Source organism: Armigeres subalbatus, chromosome 2, assembly GCF_024139115.2.
Source record: "Armigeres subalbatus isolate Guangzhou_Male chromosome 2, GZ_Asu_2, whole genome shotgun sequence".
Classification (NCBI taxonomy): Eukaryota; Metazoa; Arthropoda; class Insecta; order Diptera; family Culicidae; genus Armigeres; species Armigeres subalbatus.
In genome coordinates, this window is record NC_085140.1 from 303,773,837 (window position 1) to 303,801,091 (window position 27,255).

Consider the following 27,255-nt stretch of genomic DNA (forward strand, 5'->3'; position numbering starts at 1 on the left):
ATTTTGCGTTAGTCTATTAGGTTCTGCAGCATGACGTCACGAATGAATTCGGTCCTCGTCGAATGAACTTTTTTGACAGTTCAGTAGTACTTTCCACTGACTCCGACAAGGATCGAGTTTGTGATTGGTTGGCTGCCCCCAAGTCCAACGCGAAGTACTACTAATCAGTCATCAGTTTGAGGTTAGATACAGACGCTGCAGAACCTAATATATGTAGACCTGCGCAGGAGTTCATCAAATTCACTCACCCGATGGATTTTGACATTTGAGCGGGTCGTCTTCTCGAACAAAAGTTCATTTTGCGTTCATTATGCGACCCGCTCAAACGTCATAATTTCTTGGGGGAGTTCATTTTGCGTTAGTCTATTGCTCAATGTTTCTCCGTGCAACTCGCAATGCACCATGGGTCCAATGCACCGAGTTCATCATTGACGTTTGAACGGTGCGCTGTTTACTAAGAATGAATACTTTTTCATTCATCGAGTTCATGCAAGTTTTCATTTTTAAAACAGCGCCCGTCTCAAACGTCATTGTGTTCATTCGGTGCATTATGGACCATATTTCCTTCGGCGCTTTTCGATTTCGACCTATCCGACAAAACCCAATTTATTTTCTCTTCGCGTTTGTTTTGTTGTTTGGACATACGACGATTTCCGAAATCATGCTAGAATTATTATTTTGTTTGTATCATTCGTAACATTCACTTGAAATTGTCACATGTTTGTAATCATTTTTAAAATATTTATAAATAGAACTAATATTTCTTTGAGATATTAATAAGTGCACATAACATTGAATTAATTACCGCAAGAGATCAGTCGCGAAACAAGTGTAATCAAAGAGAATGGCTGATCAAATTGCAGAAAACAAGCCGAAGATTTCCGATCAGGAACATGAGTTGGAAATAGTGGCTTTCAATGAATTCCAAAAGTAACTATTATTTGCTGTGTACACCTTCATTTGTGGTCACATTTATAATCTTTTTACAGGGCCGACTACGCTTCCTGCCTGCATACGTTACTTAAGTTGCAGAAAACGCAAGATGCCAATCCCAAGGTCATCCACAATCGAGCTGTCGCGGAGTTCTATTTGAGTGAACTGCGGAAGTATGATCAGTTCCGGAAGACTGTGGTGCAGATCACAGAACTGGTGGGCGAGATCCAGACGGTGGAGATAAAGCAACCGGAATTAGCTGCGGCGTATGTGAACCAGGCGATGGTGCTGTACCACTTCCGGCAACCGTTGGCCGCGCTTAAGATCATGATGGCAGTTATGGGACATTTTGAGCATCTCGACGATTATCTGCTGCGGAAGGCCGGGATTTTTACGGTGCATTTGCTGCTGGATACTAATCAGCCGAAGAAGGCGAATGAGTTGCTGGGGATGCTGCAGACGAGGCTCAGTATCCGGGTTCAGGAGATTTTGAGCTCGGACGATGAGGAGGAGAAGGTGGTGGACAATGAGAGCCGGAAGGATATTTCTGAGATTCAGTTCGAAGAGTTTAGGAAAGAGTTTCGGTTGATATTGATAAGATCGAATTTGCTGAATGGAAAGAAGAATTTTACTATCCCCTGTGAAGAGACGTCGGAGTATTCGATTTTGAAAGGTCATCAGTACTATCTGGGGAATGACTATCAGATGGCTGCAAAGGAGCTGTCTAAGCGGTTTGTTAATGAACCAAACAAAGTGCTGACGCATGGTGAAGACCAAAATGCATGTTTGGCCAACAACATGGGGCTGATTCACTTTGCGGTAAAGCATTATGCGCTAGCAGCAAGATTTTTTCAACAAGCATTGCTCTTTGATCAGGCCGCTACGGGAAATACTTCGACGGAAAAAGTCGATGGATCTCCATTGTACTGCGTAGGGGCTACGAAACAACCGGAGATTTTGTACAATCACGGAATTACTCTGCTTCATTTACAGAAACCGAAGGAAGCTTTTGAATGCCTTTTAGTGGTTTTGAACTCGTACCATAATAACCCAAGACTTTGGTTGCGATTGGCAGAATGTTGCATCATGGTTCATCAGCAAACGCAGAAGGAGCAGACAAAGAACGTTGCGACAGTTTTGCACCATAGGAAACATTTACAAAAGCGTCCATTCAACAGTGAAGAACAATCGGCGGCTATTCCCAGCACATCGCTGGAGTTTGCTTCCCTTTGCCTTCGAAATGCTGTTACAATGATTGATTATCATACGAAAGAGATGACGAGACAGTTGGAAGCTGCTTCCAAACCCGCATCATGGGATAAAGTCTACGAAGGTGTTCCATGCAGTCCATCACAGTCGATGAAACCGGCAAGTCTGGAGAAACTTCGAATCGCTTCCCTTAGCGCCTACAGTTACGTGCAATTGTGCCTCGGCGAGTACACGTTAGCTCTGAAATATGCCCAGGAAACTCTAACGATTGAGGACTTGCCAGAGACTCACCAAACGCTGGCATCGATGTACTGCGCCGAAGCATTAATCATGATGGACCGCATTCCGGAAGCGTTGGTTTACTTGGATCCTAAGCGAATGCAGGACTTCCGAGGAGAAGATTTCACTACCCGCGGGTCGCCCAATTGGAGCATGAACACACTGGAAGCGGCTCAGTCCGTAATGCACTACAATTTGGCCGTGGCACTGTTCACCATGGGTGATTACGAGAAGGGCAAAATTTGCATGAGCGCCTGTACCCATCCGGTAGTACTGCCCAACCTGAAGATGCTCAAAATGTACTACGAGCTGGTGTTTGGGAATGTGGAGAAGGTGAAGATGATGGCACGATACGATGCTGCCAATTTGCTGTGAAGTGAAACAATCGTGAAGTTGTAAATAAAGTTGAAATTCGTACTATACAAAAGGCGTTCTCTTTAAATCGGTGATGACTGAGTATCAAAATGACGAATGTCTTTATTGCTACATAATGCCAATTTTCCTATGGTATGGTTAAAAATTGTTATTGCCATTGTCTGTTTAAAATATGTTAATGTTTATACCAATTCATACTATTTTACAATACATTTTTTATCACCTTTTGTTTGCGGATGGCATCAGACCGATGGCCGCCTCAAATAGTCCTCGCTTTGAACTAAAAACTATCTTGACTATATACAATCACAATTGAAAACAGTGGATTATGGAATTGCACAAAATCAAAGCATTGAAGTCGCTAATAAAGTACAGCCGTAGTAAAAACTCGTTAAAATAATTTTACCCCTCACCCAGGCGGAACGACAAAAATTATCACTGGATCGTCAAAACTCATCCCTTGTGTCGATCTCTGTCTCCTCCATTCGTCATGCCGACAGATGCAGATACTCGGCCAAGAACACCCGGAAGACCTTGATTAAGTTCTGAACGGTGCTGATGTCGACGGCGCTGCCATCGTCGCTCAGCTTGTGCCAAACGTCCGGGAAGGGGCTCGGAATGATGTGCAAAATCTGAACCCCTCGCTGCAGGAACGGAATGTGGTCGTCCTCGATGTGTGCGAAGTACGAGTGCGGTTGAAAGTAACGTACCGTCTGACGATTCGGCGTGACGCTGCTATAGGTGTAACGCTCCAAATGACCAGCCCTTTCCAGCCGTTCCTCGGCTGACAGAAGTTGAGCGTACCAACTCTCGGTGTTTTTAAAGTAGCTGTAGAAACTCGGATCGGGCGTTCCGATCAAGTCCAACAGCACCAACATATCGATTTGCTTGAGCTTGTCCTCGGCCTCCCATCGTGCCGCCAGATGTCGGGCTCCGTAGATGGAATCCGTTGGGCCCCACTGCTGGAATGCTTCCTCCCCATCGAAGAAAACCAACTGCAAGCTCAACGAGTTGTCAGACTTTTTCGCGTCCAACTGTCGCTCTAACGACTTCGCCAGATCCAACATCATCGCACAGGGCACGGCCGAATCCGTAGCTCCGATAAATACTTGATTCTGGAAGTATTTACTGTCATAATGACAAGCCAACACCAGGAAACGCTCAGCATTCGGATTCGAAGTAGCAACTATGTTAGCGAATTTCAGTTTTCCAAAAATGGGAGTTTGGTCCTCGAATTCGTCCAACTCCACCTTCCAATTCAGCTTCTTCAGATAGTCTACGATGTAGTTCTTTACATTATCATGGCCAGAAGTCCCAACCACTCGTTCCACTAGCAGATGTTTAAGTATCTCATTAAGTTCACTTTTACGAGAAAGGTTCGAAAGAAGCTCAAGGTCAGACACCGAGACTGCTCTCGGGCGATGAACGTCCTACAAAGCAAATAATTGATTCCCTTAAACGAATTTAAACTCAATGCATACCTTACCCGCTTTAGCTTGAGTTCGTCGGATTGGGAGTGAGCCCGGATGGACGTGTGCAACAGAATCACAGCTAGAAGGACGAATATTGTTTGAAGTCGTGGCATTTTGTTAGCACTTAACGGGCAGGTGTTAACAGCGCAACAGTTGACTAATCACAATTTTTATCAGTAGATTTTTGCTTATACTCTATATGGCCTCAGAATATTGCCATTGAAACACTAATTCGCGTGACTGTGACGAAAGTATGAGAACGGAAAAAAGCTGAAACAACCGAAACAACGCCCGCACCAAGACTCACGAGGGAAAATCCATGCAAAAACCTCGAAGTTTGATCGCTGATGACATCCAGAGACGATGGTATTATACAGAGACGATGGTATTATATAGAGACACGCGGAGAGAATAAAAGCAATTCTGGCTTCACGGCCAGCAGACAAAAAAATTCTGTGCGATCGGCAACATAAAAAATTGTGAGAACTTGAAGTGACTCTCAGTGTGAGCAGTTATTTCGCTTGCTCTAACTACATATTTTCTCTTGTTTAGCACCATTTCCTTATATTCAACAGTAAATATGATTAAATACCATATATAAATTTGCTATGAGAACTCTGAAAACATCTTCATTCGCTGAGCTTTTCAAACTTTTTTATAATTTCTATAATGTTGATTACAATACCTATCTTGCCTTTAGTACCGATTGGTAATGTTTGTTTACTTTGCTCGTTTGGTACCGCGTTCGACGGTTCGTTTGGTACTTTCGGCTTCACTGTTTGCGGGTCTCTATCTATAAACAACGTCTCTGGTATTATATAGAGACACGCGGAGAGAATAAAAGCAATTCTGGCTTCACGGCCAGCAGACAAAAAAATTCTGTGCGATCGGCAACATAAAAAATTGTGAGAACTTGAAGTGACTCTCAGTGTGAGCAGTTATTTCGCTTGCTCTAACTACATATTTTCTCTTGTTTAGCACCATTTCCTTATATTCAACAGTAAATATGATTAAATACCATATATAAATTTGCTATGAGAACTCTGAAAACATCTTCATTCGCTGAGCTTTTCAAACTTTTTCATAATTTCTATAATGTTGATTATAATACCTATCTTGCCTTTAGTACCGATTGGTAATGTTTGTTTACTTTGCTCGTTTGGTACCGCGTTCGACGGTTCGTTTGGTACTTTCGGCTTCACTGTTTGCGGGTCTCTATCTATAAACAACGTCTCTGATGACATCCAAAACAAAATCCCGTTACTGAAATGAAACATCGATTGATTGATGCAAAGGTCACTGTTATTATGACGGTGTGAAACTCGCCGAAAGTAAACTCGTGCGAGCGAATGAGGTCGTTCAAAATTACGACCAAGGTTTGATGGGGCGGAGGTCGGAAACTGTTTTATGACGGTTTGTTACAGGGGGAGGAGGGTTTGGTCTCATATGACGTCCTGTTGAGTAAACCGCGTTTACCCATTTAATGAGTTATGCCACTTTTGTTCAAAATGGGTACAAAAGTACCCACACTCAGTGAACTGGACTATCGAAATTCATAAATTGCGCCTTATAAAGCTTCGACTGATTATTCCACCAACAGTGCTTCTTATAGGCAGTTACCTTCCCGATCATTCAAGCGTCGATGGGCGTGTAGTCAACATACCGGCCTCCCGACTCCGACGTCCAGTCTTCAAGGTGCACCCCCGCGCAAATGTTTATCCGTGCTGCCGCACTCGAATGAACATTCGCTTCGGGCTTGAACGTGTACTCGTAAAAATGAGCATGAACCCGAGCGTAAGCTGGATGCTCACTAGGGTCTCGCCGACATTTCTCACCAACACGATCGCAGGTTCGTGGTTGCAAACAATTCCATTTGATTTTGCCGTGACAGCTGCTCGTGGTTGCAAACAAACCGAGTAAAAGTGTGAGTGAAACGTTCGTGTACGTACACGATCGCTGAAAGCCTAATGTTTAACACTTATGTCGTTTTCGGTTATTGCTGGGTCGAACCTAGTTCTGCCCCGGATCCGCTCTAACAGCTGTCAAAACGTTCGGTTATTCGTTCAGGTTAGATCGCGATCCGCACCAGATCCGACCCAAAACGAACGAGGTTCGCTCTGCCGATTTATCGAGATCGAACCTAGGTTCACCAATACATTCGAACACAAACTGTCAAACAGGTGTTTATGTTTACGCTAAAGGAAAATGAAAACATGAATGACACGGAAGGGTGCGGATGGGTATTTGACTTTTAATCGTTTTTGTTTCATTTGTTGAATTTATCAATGTTGTTGCTGTCTTGCACGTAAAATGGATTATTTTAATCGTGTGTTGTCTTCAAGTTTCTCTGATGATGAAATGGATTCAGATACCGACATATTTTTTTTGCTGATTACTTCAGACGGTAGCTCCGTTATAAACAAAATGATGGTTGAAAATGTTGATGAAAATGTGATTGATAAATGCAATGACGAGAAGGTAGCTGTAGCTGCTATTTATTCACTATTACGTTGTGTATTCGATTATATGCTTTAGGTATAATTGCTCTCTCAATGGGAAAATAGCGTACCGGAGTATCGGATTATTATTTATACCAAAATGTTCATACCATTATTTTATTCGTTATTGCAGGTCTGTGAATAATTTGTTTAAGGTTACGGATTTGAAGAATATAAACATAATGTATTAACCCTTTATAAGGCAGTGATAACTATTATATTGCCATCAACAAATGATACGTTTTTCTGATTATTTACAATAGTTTTACTAATTATTCACCATGCAGAGGGTATTTTTGACAACACTTCAGATGATACTTGGACAGAAAATAAATTCAAATGTAAATTTAGGAACAGTTTTATACGAATTGAGCATAATTTTAGAGTCGAAGAAGGATTTTTAGTTGTAATTCGTTGAAAAACCGACAAAGACATATTTTACCCCGTTGATATTTATTATGTTGAATCTCCTGTGATGTAGTGGAAAATTATGTAGAGAAAAAATATTTGCCTTTCTTGTATATTTGGTTTTTGCAGTTTTGGCGAAATCGCGGTTTATCCCAAAGGATCCCCTCTTGGGAGGAAAATACAAAAATGTTAGTCAACTCTTGTGCGATTTGATTCTTTAGTTTAAAATAAAAGGCCCCAAATCTCAATAAATTGGATTTTTTACAAAGTGTTTCCATATTTTCTTGTTCTATTACATTTGAATGGCATAATTCTAGATTGATTTTTGAATAGGTCGGATGTGCAATTTTGCTCAATCGGAGAAAACGGATAACGAAGTTTTCAAAAATAAAATTAAATGTTATTTTATCAATATGTGCCAATTTTGTACAATTTCGACACCTAAAATTTTAATTTAAATCATTTCTATAAATTATTGTGAAACAATCATGATTTTTTCGCTAGAAACTCATTTTCTCCACAAAAAAAAGATTCGCGTCGTTTTGAAAGTGTGTGCTATACATTCGACCTAAACGATGCGACCTTATGCAAAGCACCATGTTACTTTCGACTGAACTGTTCCGTCGGTTTTTCATTTGTCATGTACATTCGTCAAAGCACTTCGGACCTGTTGACAGATGTCATTGCTTTTACGACAGGACATACGACCCGATACGACCTATCGAATCAAGTACCGCGGCATGTGCGTTCGAATATCTTTAATAATATAGAATATAGAAATAATATAGAAATGTAAATACCCCAAAACACAGCACGTGCAAGTTCACCCTAGACAAGCTGCAGGCGTGAAATTCGGATAGTGTGGTGGGGAGCTGCTGAGGTAAGTTTCAGTCATTCTCAGTCGAAAACAGAGGAAGTTTGATTTCCTTCGTGATCCGCTCGAAACTCCGAAACTCAATTCTGGTTTGGTTTTCTAAACCAACCATGTACGAGTTACGAAAATGAAAAAACCTATTAGCTAAAATTGTGAACTTAAACTGAACAATTTTCTTATGTACTAACATAAATCCTCATCATCGTTTACAGAATTTACAACATGCGACAGTATCTACCCCGCTGTCACCGGCTCCGGGTATTAGACCAACTGTTCCTGGTTCAACGGAGGGCCTAGTAGATTGTCTCGTCAACTAATTCTAAAACGACTCCAGTACGACGCATGATTTCATATTGGTCTAAATAACGTATATGGCATTTCATATAAAAATACTTATCTATATAATAAAAATGAAATGGTCTGTGTTCGTATCCGCATAACGCGAAAACGGCTGGATGGATTTTGTTCATTCCTTCAGCAAATATGATAGCTATCGTTTCCGAAGGGTTTATACGATATTTCCAAATGCGAAGATAATGAGAAACGTTGAGCAAATTGTGAAAAACTAAAATTAAGAATCGTATGGAAACTGCATGGGCAGTTCAGAACGCGCATTTTCGCCTACTAGGCGACCATCTGATTCATCTAGCAGAAGGACCAATTCCTAACATCGTTTGCTCAAAAATGCTTACGAGTGCTTTGATATTCTATTTAGAAGGAATATTCCATAAAGTGCGAATTCAAACCCATCCGCTTAGTATAGTCGCGCATAGTATCATACTGAATCTGAATACATTAACGGGATCGATAAATAAATTTAAGAATCTCTTTCATTAAACTCCTATGCCCTTTCGTCTTACCTGCTCTATGTCATCGTTTCAACTCGATCATTGAAACGAATACCTTCCCATCAAACTGGAAAAAGGCAATTACAACACCATTTCCGAAACTTCCCAATCGCACACAACCCAAAAACTTCAGACCGATAAGCGTGTTACCGGCACTGTCGAAGATACTTCCTTTTTCTTTAAAATTAAGCAAATGTTTTCTCACCTGTAATGCTCTTATATAATTTCAATAATTAAGTTATAAAATCATTTGTAATACATAGTGTTGAGATTTCACCTTATGCTCAGAAAATAGGTAAAATTGCACCGTTGAGACCAACATACTTTCGCCAAACCACGTATTATTGCATATGATGGGAAATCATCGGAACGTCAATTGGTTTAAACTTGATTCGTCCCTCGCTCAAGTTCTCAGTAATTCTTAACCGAGCATTTACTATACATTTGATATTACGCTGAAGCCTTTTGACCGAAATCCTGAACTCACCTCAACACGTCGCCCACGAATGGCTGCTTTGCGATGTTCAGATAGATGTAGCCAAGCCATTCCTTGATCGGCTTGGCCGTCTCGATGCTCTGTTCCAGGATATTCCAACCTCATGTTCATAAAGGAAGCTCTGAACAGAAGAAGTGATGTTCTGACCAGCGTTTGGAATGTGCTAGATTCACTATCCCATGACGTCGCCGTCGGCCACAGGAATCACGTGCGTCACATCGTCGCCACAATTCCCGTCTGCGTTCTTTCCTCTACCGGACGAGACACCCAACTAGCTGCCAGCGCCAGAACCGCCTGCACTGCAATATACAACCCCGGTACGCGGTGGTGAAGGTCTCGAACATAATCTCCGCGCTGTATTCTCTGTTCTCCGGTATGTTTAAACTTTAAAGGGAACTCTGTCAACAAAAACTGATGATCTTCTATAGTTCGGCACTGCTTCAGAAAGCGTTCCATCCTCGCAATCTTCGACCAATCCGTGGCGTACTGGATACTTAACCGAATACCACTAATATATTAATACTTTTAATTGAAATAACATCAAAATAATTTTAAAAACAAAATTCCCAGCCTGTCAACGAAGGGTCGTATGTGATGTTTTTTTGCATTTGACATTTTCGGTACATGCGACCTTTTTTGACAAAAGGTCGTATACACGGAATTTTTTATTTCGGCATTTTTTGTCGAAAAGGCTTTTTGTGACAATAGGTCGAATGATCGATTTTCGTTCTACAGGAGTGTTCGTCAATTACGTCGAAATGTTTCGCAATAATATTTTATTAAAATATTAAAATATCGGCACAATTTTTTTTTAACGAAAGGAACTGTATATTCTCTATCTTTTAACGTAATAAGCTCGAAATATCCAATTTTGTTACATACGACCTATTCAAAATTCAGTCTAGATTATTGATAATTCAAATGTAACACAATAACTGTTATCCAGAACGCCACTTAGAACCAGTATAACAGTTTATCGGGAAACACGGATTGGCATAATTACCGGAAATGTTCCAGAGCGCCAAAATTCCTTCACGGCAATCCACATTGCCGTCGCCATTCATCACAAGCTTCTAATCACATAAATTTATTGATGGATTAATTGTCATTTTTAAAATAAACAATTAACAGAAGAAAAATCTGACTTCCCCATTCAATTTATATAATAAGAAACAAAATAACACTAATAACAAAATTCAAAAGATAAAATCTGATAAAATATTTATATTTCTGCCTATCAGCTGGCAGTGCGAACTGAAAACAAAACAGATGATAGGGCTTGAGATCTCACTAACACCATCATACTGACTCGATCCCGATTCGTTTTTCGTTCGGTTATTCAGAGTCGGGGTCGGGGTCTAAACCCGAAAATGACATTAAAAAGAGAATAAGTGCCCGAACACAATGTGAACGGCAATCCGGCAGAACGGAACTGCGGCAGAGCGGAATTGTTCTAAAACTGCCGTTGCCGTTCTGCCGTTGCCGCTTTGCCGCAGACCAACCCACAATGTGAACGGTTGAAAGGCGATACTGGCAGTTCAAAATAGCCACAAACAGTTTATTTTTGTAACATTATTTTCATTATTTTCACTCTTATTAGTATAATAAACGGAGGGCATCATGACTTGCTGTTTCTCAGAAAATATATACATTCATGAGCATATTTCTTTACAAAAATATATTTGTTTACAAATTATCTCTAAAAGTACCTCAGGCATTTTCATTCGTTGATCTTGATTTGGACGTTTGACGTTTACCGCTTTGCTGTTTCGCAAGTTTCCAATTTTCTGAGATTTAGTACAATGTCACTTTTGCCGCAGCGCCGTCATTGTGAGCTGCACCATATAGTTCCATGTGTTGGAAATTTGCCGTTACCGTTTTGCCGCATTGCCGTTCACATTGTGTTCGGGCACTAAGAGTTCGATAAATTATTTCACCGAATTGATCAGTCTCGGGTACTTTTTCAAAACGGCGTATGTCGCAAATTGTAAACAAACCCGTTTTCAACAGCATATGGCATCAAATTCATCCAAAAATGTGTATATCTTCAAAGCTACATCTTAGATTAATAATACATAGATACACCACTCAAGGTGAACACCGGGCAACAAAATAGCAGCGCTGTATACACAACTACCGGTCATTGGGTGAACTAGTTGCTCCCTGCTCATTTCACGCTAACAAGAAACAAATCGAGAGTACTTTTTCAATTGAGACTATTTGTTGAAAGGATGTATTATATTTTTCTAATGTCGAATTCATTAATTCCCAGTGCAAACGTAGGTAAGCAGAAGTTGCAGCATAACTTCTGTTGTTTTTTATTTACACAGGTTGAATTTAGTTTAGCACTAGTCTAAGCCCCAAAACACGTAGTTTTACACTGTGTTATTTTACAGTTTTGCACTTGATTCACCAATACAACTATGTTGGAATTGCCAAAACCATGTGGGTGGAATAAACAAGTAGAAGGGAAAACAATACACAAATAAAAAAACAATCGTTCTATATCTTGTACAAAATACCTAAGAAATTTGTTTGGCAAATATTCATAAGCTAATTTAGGATTCCCTCCATGCGAATATGTTTAATTAAATTTGGAAGTTGGAAGAAACTTGAGAATTCCTTTTGAAACCTCTAAGAAACTACCGTTGGGAGTCTTTATATGCGGTCAGAAAAGTATCTTTCAGAAATTACAAAAGGAATTCTTTCTGGAATGGTTTCAAATTTCTTCTGGAATTCGTTCGAAAATTCTTCCATTGATTGTTTTAAGAGTTCTTTAAGAAATTATTTTGGGAGAAGTTCCAGGAATTCCTTCAAGAATTCTTCCAGAAAATCATTATAAAATTCGTATAGATTTTTTTTGTGAATTCTTTCACGAATTCTTTCAGAGTTCTCCATGAAATTTCTTCGAAAATTCTTCCAGGATTCTTTTGTTGAATTATTCTATGTATCCCATGTATCCTTGTTGAATTTTTCCAGGAACTCATTGGAGAATTCTTTCAAACATTTATTAATAAATTCTTCAAGAATAATTCCAGGCTATGTTATAAATGTCACAGGCATGTCACTTGACTTATTTATTCAGAGTTTTTGTAGAAACCTGATTCACTTCATAATTTTTATGAAGTCATAATCCTTGAGTAGCCCAATATTTTTGTCCAAAAGTACATGGCTCTAATACTAAATCTGTGGTTAGAGAGTGGAATCTCTCCAAAATGTTACCTGTCATTTGACATAATGTAATTTGAATGACATTTTGCCTCGCGCCTCAGATTACGATTTAATTGCTACAAGCTCGTCATCATAAATGAACTGCTGTCTATATACTTTAGAAAAACTATAGCTTAAAAAAAATATACAAATGAATGAAAAAAACATTTCACAAGGAATTGATGGTTGATCTTCAAAAGTAATTTGCAGAAACAGCTCCTGTAAGATTTTCGGGAAGACCCCATTTAGACATCTCAGGAATATCTGCAATATTTTTAGAAAAAAAAAACGTATGTATATTAATATCAATTAACCACTACACTAAACCACTAGCTAAAATTACCTTGTTTTATTGTCTCAGTCAACTCTTTGACTTATTTGAGGTTAACTTCCCAAAGAACTCAAAGTTTATAAAGCCTCTAATTATTTTAAAAACCGAAAAAACGAAAAATAGCTTCATTTGTGAACTAGCCTGATGTTGGTTCAAAATCGATCAGCCAAACCTACAAAACAACATTTTGACGATTTTTAGTTTTAAATTTTGAAAATAGTAAGGGACGTCAAAAAACATGGGTTCTTTGGAATAGTTGACCTTAAACATATTATCGGTTGAGCGAGTAAAAACAAGAAAGGTCAGAGTTCAGTGCGAGATTTCTCTTGTTTCGGACTGCAGAACGATGACGCGATCGGCCGAAATATTTGTTCTGCATTGCGCGACCGGTTATAAAAATCAGTTCAGTGCGTGATTTCTCTTGTTTTGGACTGCAGAACGATGACGCGATCGGCCGAAATATTTGTTCTGCATTGCGTGGCCGGTAATAAAAATCAGTTCAGTGCGTGATTTCTCTTGTTTCGGACTGCAGAACGATGACGCGATCGGCCGAAATATTTGTTCTGCATTGAGCGGCCGGTAATAAAAATCAGTTCAGTGCGAGATTCCTCTTGTTTCGGACAGCAGAACGATCGCGTGATCGGCCGAAATATTTGTTCTGCATTGCGCGGCCGGTAATAAAAATCAGTTCAGTGCGGGATTTCTCTTGTTTCGGACTGCAGAACGATGACGCGATCGGCCGAAATATTTGTTCAGCATTGCGCGACCGGTTATAAAAATCAGTTCAGTGCTAGATTTCTCTTGTTTCGGACTGCAGAACGATGACGCGATCGGCCGAAATATTTGTTCTGCATTGCACGGCCGGTAATAAGAGTACACTGTGGAAAAATTCTATATATAGTTTATGTGTGGGCGATATAGATTTTTGCAATTGCTTTAATCTAATCCATTTTATGTGTGGGACTTATAGAAAATATAAGTGACGACACATATAATTTATTTATGGTTACCAATTCGTTGTATTATATTTGTTGTTAAAATTGACTGTATTTTTCTAATATTATTCATTTATAATATTTAATACAAATCTCTTGATATAATAACCTTTCAATATGCATAAAAATATAAAGCCAGAACACACCATTTGATTTCTTAATCCGTGATTTATTAAAACAAAATGCGAGCCAAAACAATGAAAATAAGACCATTTCAAATTTGGCGCATATGAATTCTCCCGAATCCTGTAGCTGCCGTTGCTGACCCGCAGCTGCTGGTACCATATCGTTTACAATAGAATAGCGGGAGGAGCACCATCTAACCGCAACGTAATCGTCAAACCAAACTGCGTCTAGAAGCCTTTGTCCACTCGCGTTGCATCGGGATCATCAAGTTATCCATCGTTTTTTTTTTGCATTCGCGCTGCATCTAACCGGAACGGAACCGCCAAGCCGCCGGATATCGTCAAATAGCCCACTAGCGCTGCGTCTGGTAGTCTATCAGCCTTTGTCCACTCGCGTTGCATCGGGATCGTCAAGTTGTCCTTCGGCTTTTATTTTCATTCCCGCTGCTGCCGGGTTTTATATCCACTTTCTCCACTCAACCTGCATCCTGAAGCATGGAAAATAAGCAAAAATGTATATCAAGTTTCAAATCATCGAACATAATGAAGCCTTACCTGCAAAAATCTAAATTTCCGATGCAGTAAATTTATTCAGCACGCGTCTATTCGCCATTTTTTTTCTTCTGGCACTTCTCGTGATTCGTACCGCTGCGACGGTTTGGACCTCGTATCATTTATATGTTCACACATTTCCAGATTTATGTGTGAGATGTTATGGTTTTTAACCATTAGTCTCCACATATATTTTTAAAGAAGGATGCAATTGTTTATATTATCATATGCATATTAATGGTATATGCGTAACTTTGTAGATCATTAAGCCCACATACAATATATAACGGATGATTACTGATTATTGTATGTGTCGTTACACATGTAAAAAAATATTGATTTTTTCGTAGTGTAGCTATCGAACAAATAAGTGCAGTGCGTGTTTTAGTCGTCGGGAAAGAAAAAAAGTATCTATCTTGTGTTCGGTGGCTCATGCGCATGTCGCGCGCGGTCGAAAAAAGCGAGTTCTTCAATAGTTTGCTGTAGCCATCGAACAAGTGAGTACAGAGTGCTGCGCTTCCGTGCGGTCGTTTAAAACGCGAATCTCCTTGGCTTTCATATGCCACCGGGCGTGCATGTTTTTAACTTTTAACTCGTATTAGTGTCATTTCCCATCCCATAGATCGCATCGCTTACCAAAGTGAATCCAGATAAATTATCCTTTGTAACTAAAACGAAATCCTATCCCAAGACAATCGTGGAGATGCAGAGGTATACTCGGTCTCTAGTAGCAACGAGAGTCGGACTAACAATCCTTCCATTCCTATATGACCGTAAGGACGTGGCCGGCGCCGTTATTGACTTTAAATATTTGAGCTCCCGAAACGTGTACATTGAGAATGGGTAGCTAACCCCAAGCCCCATTCATTGTGTTCTCTGTACAATTTCGCAAGTTCAGTCAATCACGGAGTAGCAACTACGAATTGTGCGGTCATAATGCTCATGCTCATGCTCATGAGCGAGTAAAAACAAGAAAGGTCAATTGGAAACTCGGGGGAAATCTTAGGTATATTGTACTATAATAGACTTTCCCAGGACTATAAATTAGTCACTCTAATATTTTCTCAAGTTTCACATGTTTTCAAACCATAACAAATCCACCTCATTTATGATCCCAAGCAAGTGTGGTTATGCTTACTCATATTTCTTTTACAAGACATGTTCCATGAATTAATCTGGGACATGTCGTGTCACAGTTAATCAATTATTGCCCACATTCCATAAAACACAAGTGTAGCAATTCGACTCCTTACATTGTTCCAAACGTTGTAACATTTTCAAAACACTTACCTCCCAGCCAATGAGTTAGTCATAAATCGGTACAGCAATGCACCATCAGACAAACGGTCCCATGGTGTCATATTGCATTTACATAACCCTCAATAAGCTATGCATTCTTATGTTTTCATATTAACTCCTCTTCGGTGCTGATCTATGCCAACAGCACATAGCTTGAGCCATACCAGTGTCACACTAAGTGTACACGTATTGGTATTTAACTATGTACCCTTCTTTTCTCTGATTGGACAACTAGTCAATAAGCTCCGGGTTTCTCTCCGCCTCCTACTATAGTACTAGAATTAAGTATCGAACAAACTGTAACTGTACTAGAATTAAGAACCAATCTAATTGTAACAAAGTTTCAATAAATTCATTCGATGAACAGCATTCAACAAGTGTAGTAGATGTTTTATTCCAGTTAAAAAGAAGTGCCTTCTCCAAGCATAGTTTATGGCGACCAGTGTCAGTAGAAGTCTTTGACTTCAAAAAGTGATTTTAATCCAACAAAAGTTCTAAAAATTTGAGTAAAAAAGTGTTGTGAAAAAAAAAATAAAGATGGGAATTTTCAGCGCGGACGAAATCGTGACCAACGCGAGTACAAGTGAGACGACTTTAATAGCCGTTACATTAGTGGTAATTGTGCTAATGATGATCATCTTCGTGTGTGCCAGGATGTACGCTAAGTTTCTGAAAAGTAGCGTAAATGAAAGTGCTAGGCGTGAAGTCCAGTTAGCCAACATCAAGCATACATAAAAAAAAAAACATTGTTTTTTTGAAAAGTGTTAAAATGGATAGAGAATTGTTAAACGAAATACGTGAGCGCGTGCACGTAGAACGATTAATTGACAATAAAGTTAGTGAGTACCGTGCGTCGGAAGAGTACCAAGATTTTCTTAATTCAACAAATCAATTTCACGATTTAATTTTCAATTATGAAGACAATCATGGAGTGATACGTACGACTAGAGTAAGAATATCGAAAACCAAAGAAAACTTAAACTCTAAAATGAATAAAAGTGAAAAATTCAAAAATTGCAAAATTAATCATTCAAGAAAAATTGTGTTAAAAAAAATGATTATGAACATTGAACGTTAAGAAGACAGGCTTCTACCTCGCCTACGAAAGAGGTAAACAGTGAGAAACCAAAACAAAAATATCAACAATGCAACCAGGAAGGCAATGCGAAGCTGAGCGGTTCAACAGCATATGGGAAGTGTGCTAACAGCTGACTGAAGTGACCTCGATGCATGGCAAATGCACCACATCAGCAGTGGACGCCGTGGACGAAATTTAATACCAACAACAGAAAGCTAAAAGGGAATGCTTGGCGGTGAGTTAATTTTATTTGTGTACTGTATCATGTTTGTTTTGAGAAGCCCATGCCTGTATAACATAATTACATATTATTTAAATTTGTATACATATTTTATTATTCAAACGAATGTCTGACGAAAAATATAAAATCAGACTACTAATAGAAAAGTTTGACAATTTATATAGCAATATTAGAAAATCTAAAATAATGTTAACAGCAAAAATTTATTAGAATCCCAGAAATGTACTATAAATGAAATAATAAGGAATTTTAAAATTATTTTGAAGAAGCTTAAAAACGATATCCAAAGTATAGAATATAACGAATTCGTTCTTGAATATGAACAACTTTTAGTAAAAAGAGAGTACGTATTCGCAATTATAAATAAAAAACTAACAATGAGTACAGAAAATAATACAACTAGTACATTCGATGTACGCACAGCTACTGCTGTGATACAAATTTATGATGGAGCCAGTGAGAGCTTACCTGCGTTTGTTGACGCTTGTAATTTAATGAAAGACTTGACAGACAATACCCAACAATCAATGCTAATCAAATTCATCAAAACCAGACTAACTGGTAAAGCTCGTTACGGTCTGCCGGATAATGTCAATACGTTCAATGATTTAATTACTAACATAAAACAGAGATGTCAAGATTCGACATCTCCAGAGCAAATTGTTGCCAAATTAAAATCTATTAAACAGAAAGAGAATTTAGACTCTTTCTGTGACCAATTGAATCTATTGCAAATAAGCTGAAATGCACTTATTTACAACAAAAATTCCAGAGGATGTGGTAAACAACATGGTAAAGAAGGTTGCTGTGGATGCTCTAATTAATGGAGTATCCAACAGCGAAACGAAAATTATATTAAAAGCAGGAAATTTTGATACCGTGAAAGACGCCATTCAAAAAGTCCAAGAGAATAATTCAAACAATCAAACTTCTGCGATGTTTTCAATTTCAACACAAAGGCAGTATCATCGCGGTTGGAATAAACCATCTGGATTTCGAAGAAATAACATAAATAATTATCGACCCAAATTCAATAACAATACCAATAGCAACAATCATAATTATCGACCCCGTTTTGAGAACAATTTCAGAAATTATCAACGCGGTAATTCGCAGTCCAATCATAGAGGACGAGGACGACAATACAATAATCATAATAGCAATAGAAATCTTTCAGGCCGCATGCTAATAATGGGAGCAAATGAGGTGCATGTACCTTCTAATTATTCACAAGACTCTGATAGTACACATAATAACACGATTCATATGCAACCAACATCATTCAATCAACGAAATAATACTTTTTTAGAACATCAGGATGCTGTAACTCGGAGTCAGGGTCAGCATCCAAACCGATCCTTTCAATGAATCTAACTGCAGCAAACTTTATTACTCTTTTCGTTCAGATGAATAATACGAAATGCACTTTTATCATTGATAGTGGAGCAGATATCTCAGTCTTCAAGTGGAGCGGGATATCTCCTACCCAACATATAAACCAGACAAAAAGACATACAATAACTGGAGTAACAGATGGTATTTTAGAAACACTCGGTGAAACAGCAACTCTTTTGAAAACTAGTAACGGACTAACTTTTCAGCATAGTTTCCAACTAGTACACGAGAATTTTCCAATCCCCACGAATGGTCTACTTGGAAGAGATTTCTTGATCAAGTACAAGTGCACCATTGATTATGAATATTGGTTATTAAATTTTAACTATGAAAATCTTTCGATTTCAATTCCAATAGAAGATAATTTGAATCGAACTATAGTTATACCACAGAGATGTGAAGTAATTAGGAACATCCAAACTATGCATATCCAAGAAGATATGGTTTTATTTTCGCAAGAAATTAAACCAGGTGTTTTTGTGGCAATTCAATAATATCGCCCAATAGTAAATACATAAAATCATGAATACTACAAATTTTCCAGTCAATATAAATATTACAGATTTTAAACCATTCTTAGAGCCATTGAATAATTATGCGATGATGAATTTCAAAACCAAAAGTAATAATCAAAAGAGGACTACCCAAATTCTGGATGAATTGGATATGACCAATGTTCCTGAATATGCAAAAAATGACCTCATAAGTCTCATAAAACAGTATGCTGATATATTTTCCCTCCAAGATGAACCAATAACAACTAATAATTTTATGAACAAAATATAAACCTTACTGACAAAATACCTATCTATATTCCTAACTATAAAACTATTCATTCTCAAGGCGAGGAAATAGAAAACCAAATTGGCAAAATGCTGAAGGACAATGTAATTGAACCTTCAATTTCTCCATATAACAATCCCATATTATTAGTGCCAAAGAAAAGCGAGGACAATACAAAGAAATGGCGCCTAGTGGTAGATTTTAGGCAACTAAATAAAAAGATCCTTGCAGACAAATTTCCGTTGCCTAGGATTGATTCCATATTAGACCAACTAGGAAGAGCCAAATTCTTTACCGCTTTAGATTTGATGTCGGGATTTCACCAAATCCCGTTGGAAAAATGTTCCAGAAAATTTACTTCATTTTCAACCCAATCTGGCCATTACCAGTTTACAAGGTTACCGTTTGGTCTAAACATTAGTCCAAATAGTTTCCAAAGAATGATGACAATTGCGATGGCTGGTTTAACACCAGAATGTGCTTTTGTATATATAGATGACATAATTGTTATTGGATGCTCAATGCAGCACCATTTGCAAAATTTGTCAAGAGTCTTTGAGCGACTAAGAAAGTATAATTTAAAGTTGAATCTAAGAAAATGTAAATTTTTAATAGAGAAGTTACTTATCTAGGACATAGAATTACTGATAAAGGAATTCTACCGGACAGTACAAAATTTGAAACAATAAAAACTACCCTGTACCGAAAAACAGTGATGAAGTTAGACGGTTTGTTGCTTTTGTAACTACTACCGTAAGTTTGTGCCAAACTTCGCCACAATAGCTTATCCTTTAAACCAGTTACTTAAGAAAATAAACTGTTTGAATGGACAGCTCAATGCAATGACTCATTCAATACTTTAAAATCATTTCTTATATCCCCTATGCTTTTACAATATCCAGATTTTAAAAGGGAGTTTATCTTAACGACCGATGCTTCAGATGTAGGGTGTGGAGCAGTTCTTTCCCAAATTGTCGAAGGAAATGATCTACCGATTGCATTCGCCAGTAAAAGTTTTACACCTGGCGAGAAAAATAAATCTGTCATCCTAAAAGAGCTTACAGCAATACACTGGGGATGAACTACTTTAAAGCTTATTTGTATGGTCAAAAATTCGTCGTTCGAACAGACCATAGACCCTTAGTTTTTCTATTTAATATGAAAACCCAACTTCAAAACTAACAAGAATGAGATTAGATTTAGAAGACTTTGATTTTAACATTGAATATATAAAAGGTAAAGCTAATGTAGGAGCAGATGCTTTATCGCGCATCGTGAAGACATCTGAAGAATTGAAGACAATGAACGTGCTTGTCGTAAACACTAGGTCTATGACAAGAAAACAGAAAGGAAGTAATACATTTAAGAAAAACGATGACTTAAAAGACAATAGTGAGATTGATCACCTTGCTATTTATACCACAGAAAACCCGACAGAAACGAGAAAACTACCAAAATTTCAAGTGACGACCACCAATAACATGATAATATTCACGATATATCGAGGAACGAGAAGGAAAGCAGTACTGCATCAATTTACAATCAAAATGAAAAGTCAAACGTTAGCGTTTGCACTTTCAATGTTAGAAAATGAGATGAAACAAAAAATATAAGTAAAATCGCGATATCAAGTCAAGACAAATTATTCGAAATGATACCTATACAAATGTTTAAAGAGTTATCTCTTAAAACACTTAATCAACTGCAAATTATCATTTACAATCCACCAAAGTTCATTAGTGAACCCGGTGTAATACAACAGATCTTGAGAAATTATCATGCAATCCCTACTGGAGGTCATATAGGACAGCATCGTCTGTACCTCAAATTAAGAGAAGTCTATACATGGACTAATATGAAAGTTCTATTTCACAATTCATAAAGGCCTGTGAATTGTGCAAAAGAACAAAATTATAAAACACACAAAAGAAAAATTTACCATTACTAGTACACCATCAAAACCATTCGAAGTGGTACAAATTGATACAATTGGTCCACTTCCAAGATCTAATAATATGAATCGATACGCTGTAACAATACAGTGCGAATTAACTAAATACATTGTGCTAATACCAATTCCAACTAAAGAAGCAAATATTATTGCTAAAGCTTTGGTTGAAAAATTTATTTTAATTTACGGGAAATTTATAGAATTAAAATCAGACCAAGGAACCGAATACAAAATGAAATCCTCACGCAAATATGTAAATTACTTCAAATTAAACAAACATTTTCCACAGCCTATCATCCTCAAACTATTGGATCATTGGAAAGGAATCACAGGTGTTTGAATGAATACCTGCGCTCCTTTGTCAATGAGCATCAAACAGACTGGGATGATTGGTTACAGTATTATGCATTTGTTTACAATACAACTCCACATTCAGACCACGGGTTTACACCCTATGAATTAGTTTTTGACTAAAGGCAAAACTACCACATGAGACATTCACAGACAAAATCGATCCAGTTTACAATATAGATCTCTATTCTCAAGAACTAAGATACAAACTTCAAAAATCTCATCAAATTGCGAACCAAAAGTTAGTACAACAAAAGAATATACGAAAAGAAAGTAATGATTCATCGGCAAATCCATTATTAATTCAAACAGGTGATATAGTTTTTCTAAAGAATGAAAACAGACGCAAACTAGATTCCTTTTACACAGGTCCATATAAAGTTAAAAGTATTAATAACCCGAATTGTGAAATCATAGATATGCAATCAAATCAATCAAATTTAGTTCACAAAAATAGACTAAGCAAATTTTAGGAAATATTCAACAAAAGAAAAAAAAATGTTTTTTGACTCAATTTTTCACTGAACTAAGTATCACATAATAAGAAGTACTCACAATTTACATACAGATATCAAATGTTGTGAAGAAACTTGGAGCAAATTTTTACATTTACACAATATGTTGACAACACTGAATGATTTCGCTATACTGCATCATTCACCGGAAGGGGGATGATGTACTATAATAGACTTTCCCAGGACTATAAATTAGTCACTCTAATATTTTCTCAAGTTTCACATGTTTTCAAACCATAACAAATCCACCTCATTTATGATCCCAAGCAAGTGTGGTTATGCTTACTCATATTTCTTTTACAAGACATGTTCCATGAATTAATCTGGGACATGTCGTGTCACAGTTAATCAATTATTGCCCACATTCCATAAAACACAAGTGTAGCAATTCGACTCCTTACATTGTTCCAAACGTTGTAACATTTTCAAAACACTTACCTCCCAGCCAATGAGTTAGTCATAAATCGGTACCGCAATGCACCATCAGACAAACGGTCCCATGGTGTCATATTGCATTTACATAACCCTCAATAAGCTATGCATTCTTATGTTTTCATATTAACTCCTCTTCGGTGCTGATCTATGCCAACAGCACATAGCTTGAGCCATACCAGTGTCACACTAAGTGTACACGTATTGGTATTTAACTATGTACCCTTCTTTTCTCTGATTGGACAACTAGTCAATAAGCTCCGGGTTTCTCTCCGCCTCCTACTATAGTACTAGAATTAAGTATCGAACAAACTGTAACTGTACTAGAATTAAGAACCAATCTAATTGTAACAAAGTTTCAATAAATTCATTCGATGAACAGCATTCAACAAGTGTAGTAGATGTTTTATTCCAGTTAAAAAGAAGTGCCTTCTCCAAGCATAGTTTAATATTTAGCTGATTGGAATCCAAAATACATGTGATAGGCCGTTTGGCCCAAAACTCACAATTGTAACCAACCAGGATGAATTCCTTCTCAAATACAACCTGTTGCGAAGAAATCGCATAATGCTAAGTACTCAAAAGTGTGTCTCAATATGTTTCCACATATGGAAATTTTGAACTATTGTACTTTTTACAACATAGGAGTTGTCATGTTATGAAATCTGATGTGAGTCCTGGAGGTTTAAGTAAATTTTATTTAATTTTGAGTTGCTTTAACCTCAATTTAGGTAAATGGGTTTGACCGTGCAAGTGTTAAATGTCAATTTGAATTGTCAAATCAAAATGCGCCCGACTGTTCTGTTTCTGAATGCGCACCCCACTGTGTTTAGTTCACCCAACGACCGATAGAGTGTTGTTTCCTGTGGGTTACAAGCAGGGATGCCCCAGTGAGCAATCTATGTATTAATTATCTAAGGCTACATGAAAATGTGTTATTAAAATTGTAAATCAATTTTTTGCAAAACGGTGTAACACAATGGTGTAACATTTGATTTTTTCATCGCGCCAAAAAGTAAGTGCCCGAACACAATGTGAACGGCAATGCGGCAGAACGGTAACGGCATATTTCCAACACATGGAACTATATGGTGCAACCCACAATGACGGCGCTGCGGCAAAAGTGACATTGTACTAAATCTCAGAAATTTGGAAACTTGCGGAACAGCAAAGCGGTAGACGTCAAACGTCCCAATCAAGATCAACAAATAAGAATGCCTAAGGTACTTTTAGAGATAAATTGTAAACAAATATATTTTGCATAAAAATCTGCTCACGAATTTTTATATTTCCGAAGAAACAGCAAGACATGATGCCCTCCTTTTATTATGCTAATAAGAGTGAAAATACTGAAAAAAAATTACAAAAATAAACTGTTTGCGGCTATTTTGAACTACCAGTCTTGACTTTCAACCGTTCACATTGCGGGTTGGTTTGCGGCAAAGCGGCAACGGCAGAACGGCAACGGCAGTTTTAGAACAATTCCGCTCTGCCGCAGTTCCGTTCTGCCGGATTGCCGTTCACATTGTGTTCGGGCACTAACATGTCATGACATTTGAAAGTGTTGCCAGAATTTTCTGATTGTCAAAATGACAACCTGTCACACATAAGGTGAGGCACAATTTATGGCACACTGCGGCACGAATCGTCACAAAAAATAAAATGAACACCCACCCCTTGGGGAAGCGTCATTATCGGTATAATGAAAAAATAAATTTCCCCATACTAATTTGCATGCAAACTTGAAACGGCTTGTGCTAAATCAGTTTTAATCCAAATGAGCTCAAATTTTCAGAGGGCACTCAGAACATGATGAAGAATCAGATGAGAGCTGTGGAGCAAAATTGATTTTTTGAACCACCCTAATTGAGATTCTCACGTCCGAATTAGGGATCCTATATTAAGAGATGTGCGAATACTTTTCCAGACGATTTGGCAACGCTGTTACTTTAGTAAACAAACGCTGCCAGCACTTGCCGTGGCGCAAAATGTTGGAGCTCGAACATGACTTTACGTATAATGGCATTTTCAGATTTCGTTATCTAACGTCCAACAGTGCATTATCACTAAAATAAAAGTGCAATACAAATGAACAAAGTACCATGCATAAACTAGACTACTTCAACTTGCCAATATAAAACAAATTGTTTATTCGACGAAACATTTCGTAAAATCTTTTTCATTACAATCGCAATACCTTTCAATCCGCAACAATAACAATGTTCATTTGGCTCAGATTTTGATAGCTCTCAATGCTCGTTTGGCTCAAGATGGCCGCTTTCGCATATCTCTGAATGTAGGATCCCTAGTCCGAATGTGTGAGTGGCGATAAAAGGAAAACAAACACTCCTAGATGGTGCTACTCAGCAAAGTTTGGGTAAAAATGAGTATATTTCCATATATTTTTTGACTCCTTCGCAACCATCGTGATGACTCGACCAATTTTGAGGTTATGAGCAGAAGGAAAACAAACATGTATTTACACATGCCGAATTGCACATCAGTGTGCGAGCGTTAAACGTCACTCATCTCTATACAGTATACCCCCGCTGATCCGACAAATGTATGGCCGGACTATCGGAGTTTCTCTCGTTAATCCGACTGTCAAACCCATACAAATGAACCAAAACAAAATTACAGCACAAATTTGAAAACTGACAGCATAATGTGTTTAAATGGGTGTTGATACTTTTTAATCCGGAAAATTCCGAATTGGCGAGATCCGGACTAACGACTCATCGGACTAGCGAGGTCCGGATAAGCGGGGGGATACTGTATGTATACTGGGGTCGCTTTTTAAATAGATTTCATGAATCACGCGATTTTTTTAAGCAGATTTAGCATTAGCATTAGCATTTAGCAGTTCGCACAAATTCGTAGGTGGTACAAACCAAGATTATTGTATGAGAGTAGCATCACTTTCATCCGTTATCATAGATATTGATTTGGGACTAATCACTAACTCTTAGATGGAAGCAATGTACTCTCCAATAGACGAGATCTGTCCTGGCCACGTCCTTGCGAATGCTGAGGAAAGGGAAGGATGATTTGTTGGACACCTACTTAAGAAAGATGCAGAGAACTCTACGACCTCTCATAGGTGCCACGGGAGGTTTTGTGATTGTGTGAAGGTTATAACAGTTAGGAATCGTTTTGGTATAACGTGAAACACAGAAAGAACTAAGATAGAAACATAGAGTAGGAAAGGGTCGAGCCTGGAATAGAACCCACGACCTCCTGCTTATAAGACAGAAGCGGTAGCCACTAGACCACCGAGCTCGTCTCACGCGATTTTTTAAGCGGATTTCGACATTTACTCCGTTTTTCTCGAGGTTTTTCTACGCGAATTTTTTTTACAAAGTTTTTCAACGCGGATGTACGTGGAACGTATTCCCCTCGCAAATACCGACCTCATTATATTTGATTCAAGCTAGTAGGAACGGGGTTATATTTTAAAATGCCGCTAAAGTTTACGATGGTTTTGTAATCCGTGATTTGTTTACCTTCATATAATTTTACGTAATGTGACTAAGTTGTCCGGCACTGAGGTATTTCTCTCTACAGTAGACGTTCGATAACTGCAAGTCATTTAACTGCAATGCTTTTTAACTGCAATTCGATAGTTGCAACCAGGGCTGACAATAGTAATTCTCGTCGTATGAAGAAAGCGAAAAAAAATTAGTCTTCGTCATAACATTGCACGACGCAACACCTATTCGTTTTCTTCGCGCCGCATGCGTACCACGACGGTAGTCGCGCAGCCAAAAGTTATGACGATTTTTGTCGTCAGTTCTTCACACAATTGATTGCACGTCATTATAGACGGACTGGTAAAAAACATAATAGCGTCTCAAATAAACAAATAGTAGGGAATTTGGTAACATAAATGTATCGAAAACATTCATAACGCTTTCATACGTTGCTTCAAATTCATCATTACAAAGAATTAGTAAAAATCTTCGCATGGCAGCTGCCGCTTGAAGAATAACGGTATGAAGTCTTCGTTCTTCGACATCGTCAGGACGATTTGGTTACACGACGAAAACTAACGTCGTGCGCGTCATTGACGATGTGTAGAGTAGCAATGAAGACAATGCAACTCGTCGCTACTGTGGCATTTCGTGCTATGACGATGACGATTGTCAGCCCTGGTTGCAACAGTTTTGCAGTTATCGGACCGCTAAACTTCAAACTGATGTCAAACTCAATGACAGCTGCATTGCGCTGCACATTTAGATGCACTTTTATTGCATCTGACGTCGATGGACAACCGTTTGATGTCAAGAATGCGTTGCAGTTATCGAACGGCATTCGTTAACTGAAAAGTAAACATTTTGCAGTTATCGGACGGCTACTGTACTTGGGATGAACATGTGTGTACATATTTTGGCAATGCAATAATCAACAATCAGAAGTATTCAATTCACGATTATATAAGCATCCACGTGAAATCGGAATTATTGAACAACTAACTCACGTAACTAACATATCGAAACATTTCTTCTTCAATAGGTTAAGATTTCAACTGCAACTTGACCTGTTTTGAACTAAGTATTCCCTATTAGCATTTAAAGGAACCGTTATAATTCAAGACAAAATTTTCAA

General features: G+C 38.1%; 2 protein-coding genes and 1 pseudogene across 2 annotated transcripts; 1 reads left to right on the forward strand and 2 right to left on the reverse strand.

Annotated features, from left to right (window-relative positions):
- The first annotated feature begins 675 nt into the window (after positions 1-675).
- On the forward strand, positions 676-2,848 carry LOC134212513 (CCR4-NOT transcription complex subunit 10). The gene is made up of 2 exons (XM_062690467.1): positions 676-930; positions 990-2,848. Exons 1-2 carry the CDS (start codon positions 845-847, stop codon positions 2,794-2,796), a joined length of 1,893 nt encoding a protein of 630 aa, XP_062546451.1. The 5' UTR covers positions 676-844; the 3' UTR covers positions 2,797-2,848.
- Positions 2,849-2,878: 30 nt separating this feature from the next.
- Positions 2,879-4,616, reverse strand: LOC134212515 (glutaminyl-peptide cyclotransferase). The gene is made up of 2 exons (XM_062690468.1): positions 4,283-4,616; positions 2,879-4,226 (listed from the first exon to the last, which is right to left on the reverse strand). Exons 1-2 carry the CDS (start codon positions 4,379-4,381, stop codon positions 3,285-3,287), a joined length of 1,041 nt encoding a protein of 346 aa, XP_062546452.1. The 5' UTR covers positions 4,382-4,616; the 3' UTR covers positions 2,879-3,284.
- A 4,763-nt stretch (positions 4,617-9,379) lies between these two features.
- Positions 9,380-24,342, reverse strand: LOC134209833 (actin-related protein 3-like; annotated as a pseudogene).
- Positions 24,343-27,255: the final 2,913 nt, after the last annotated feature.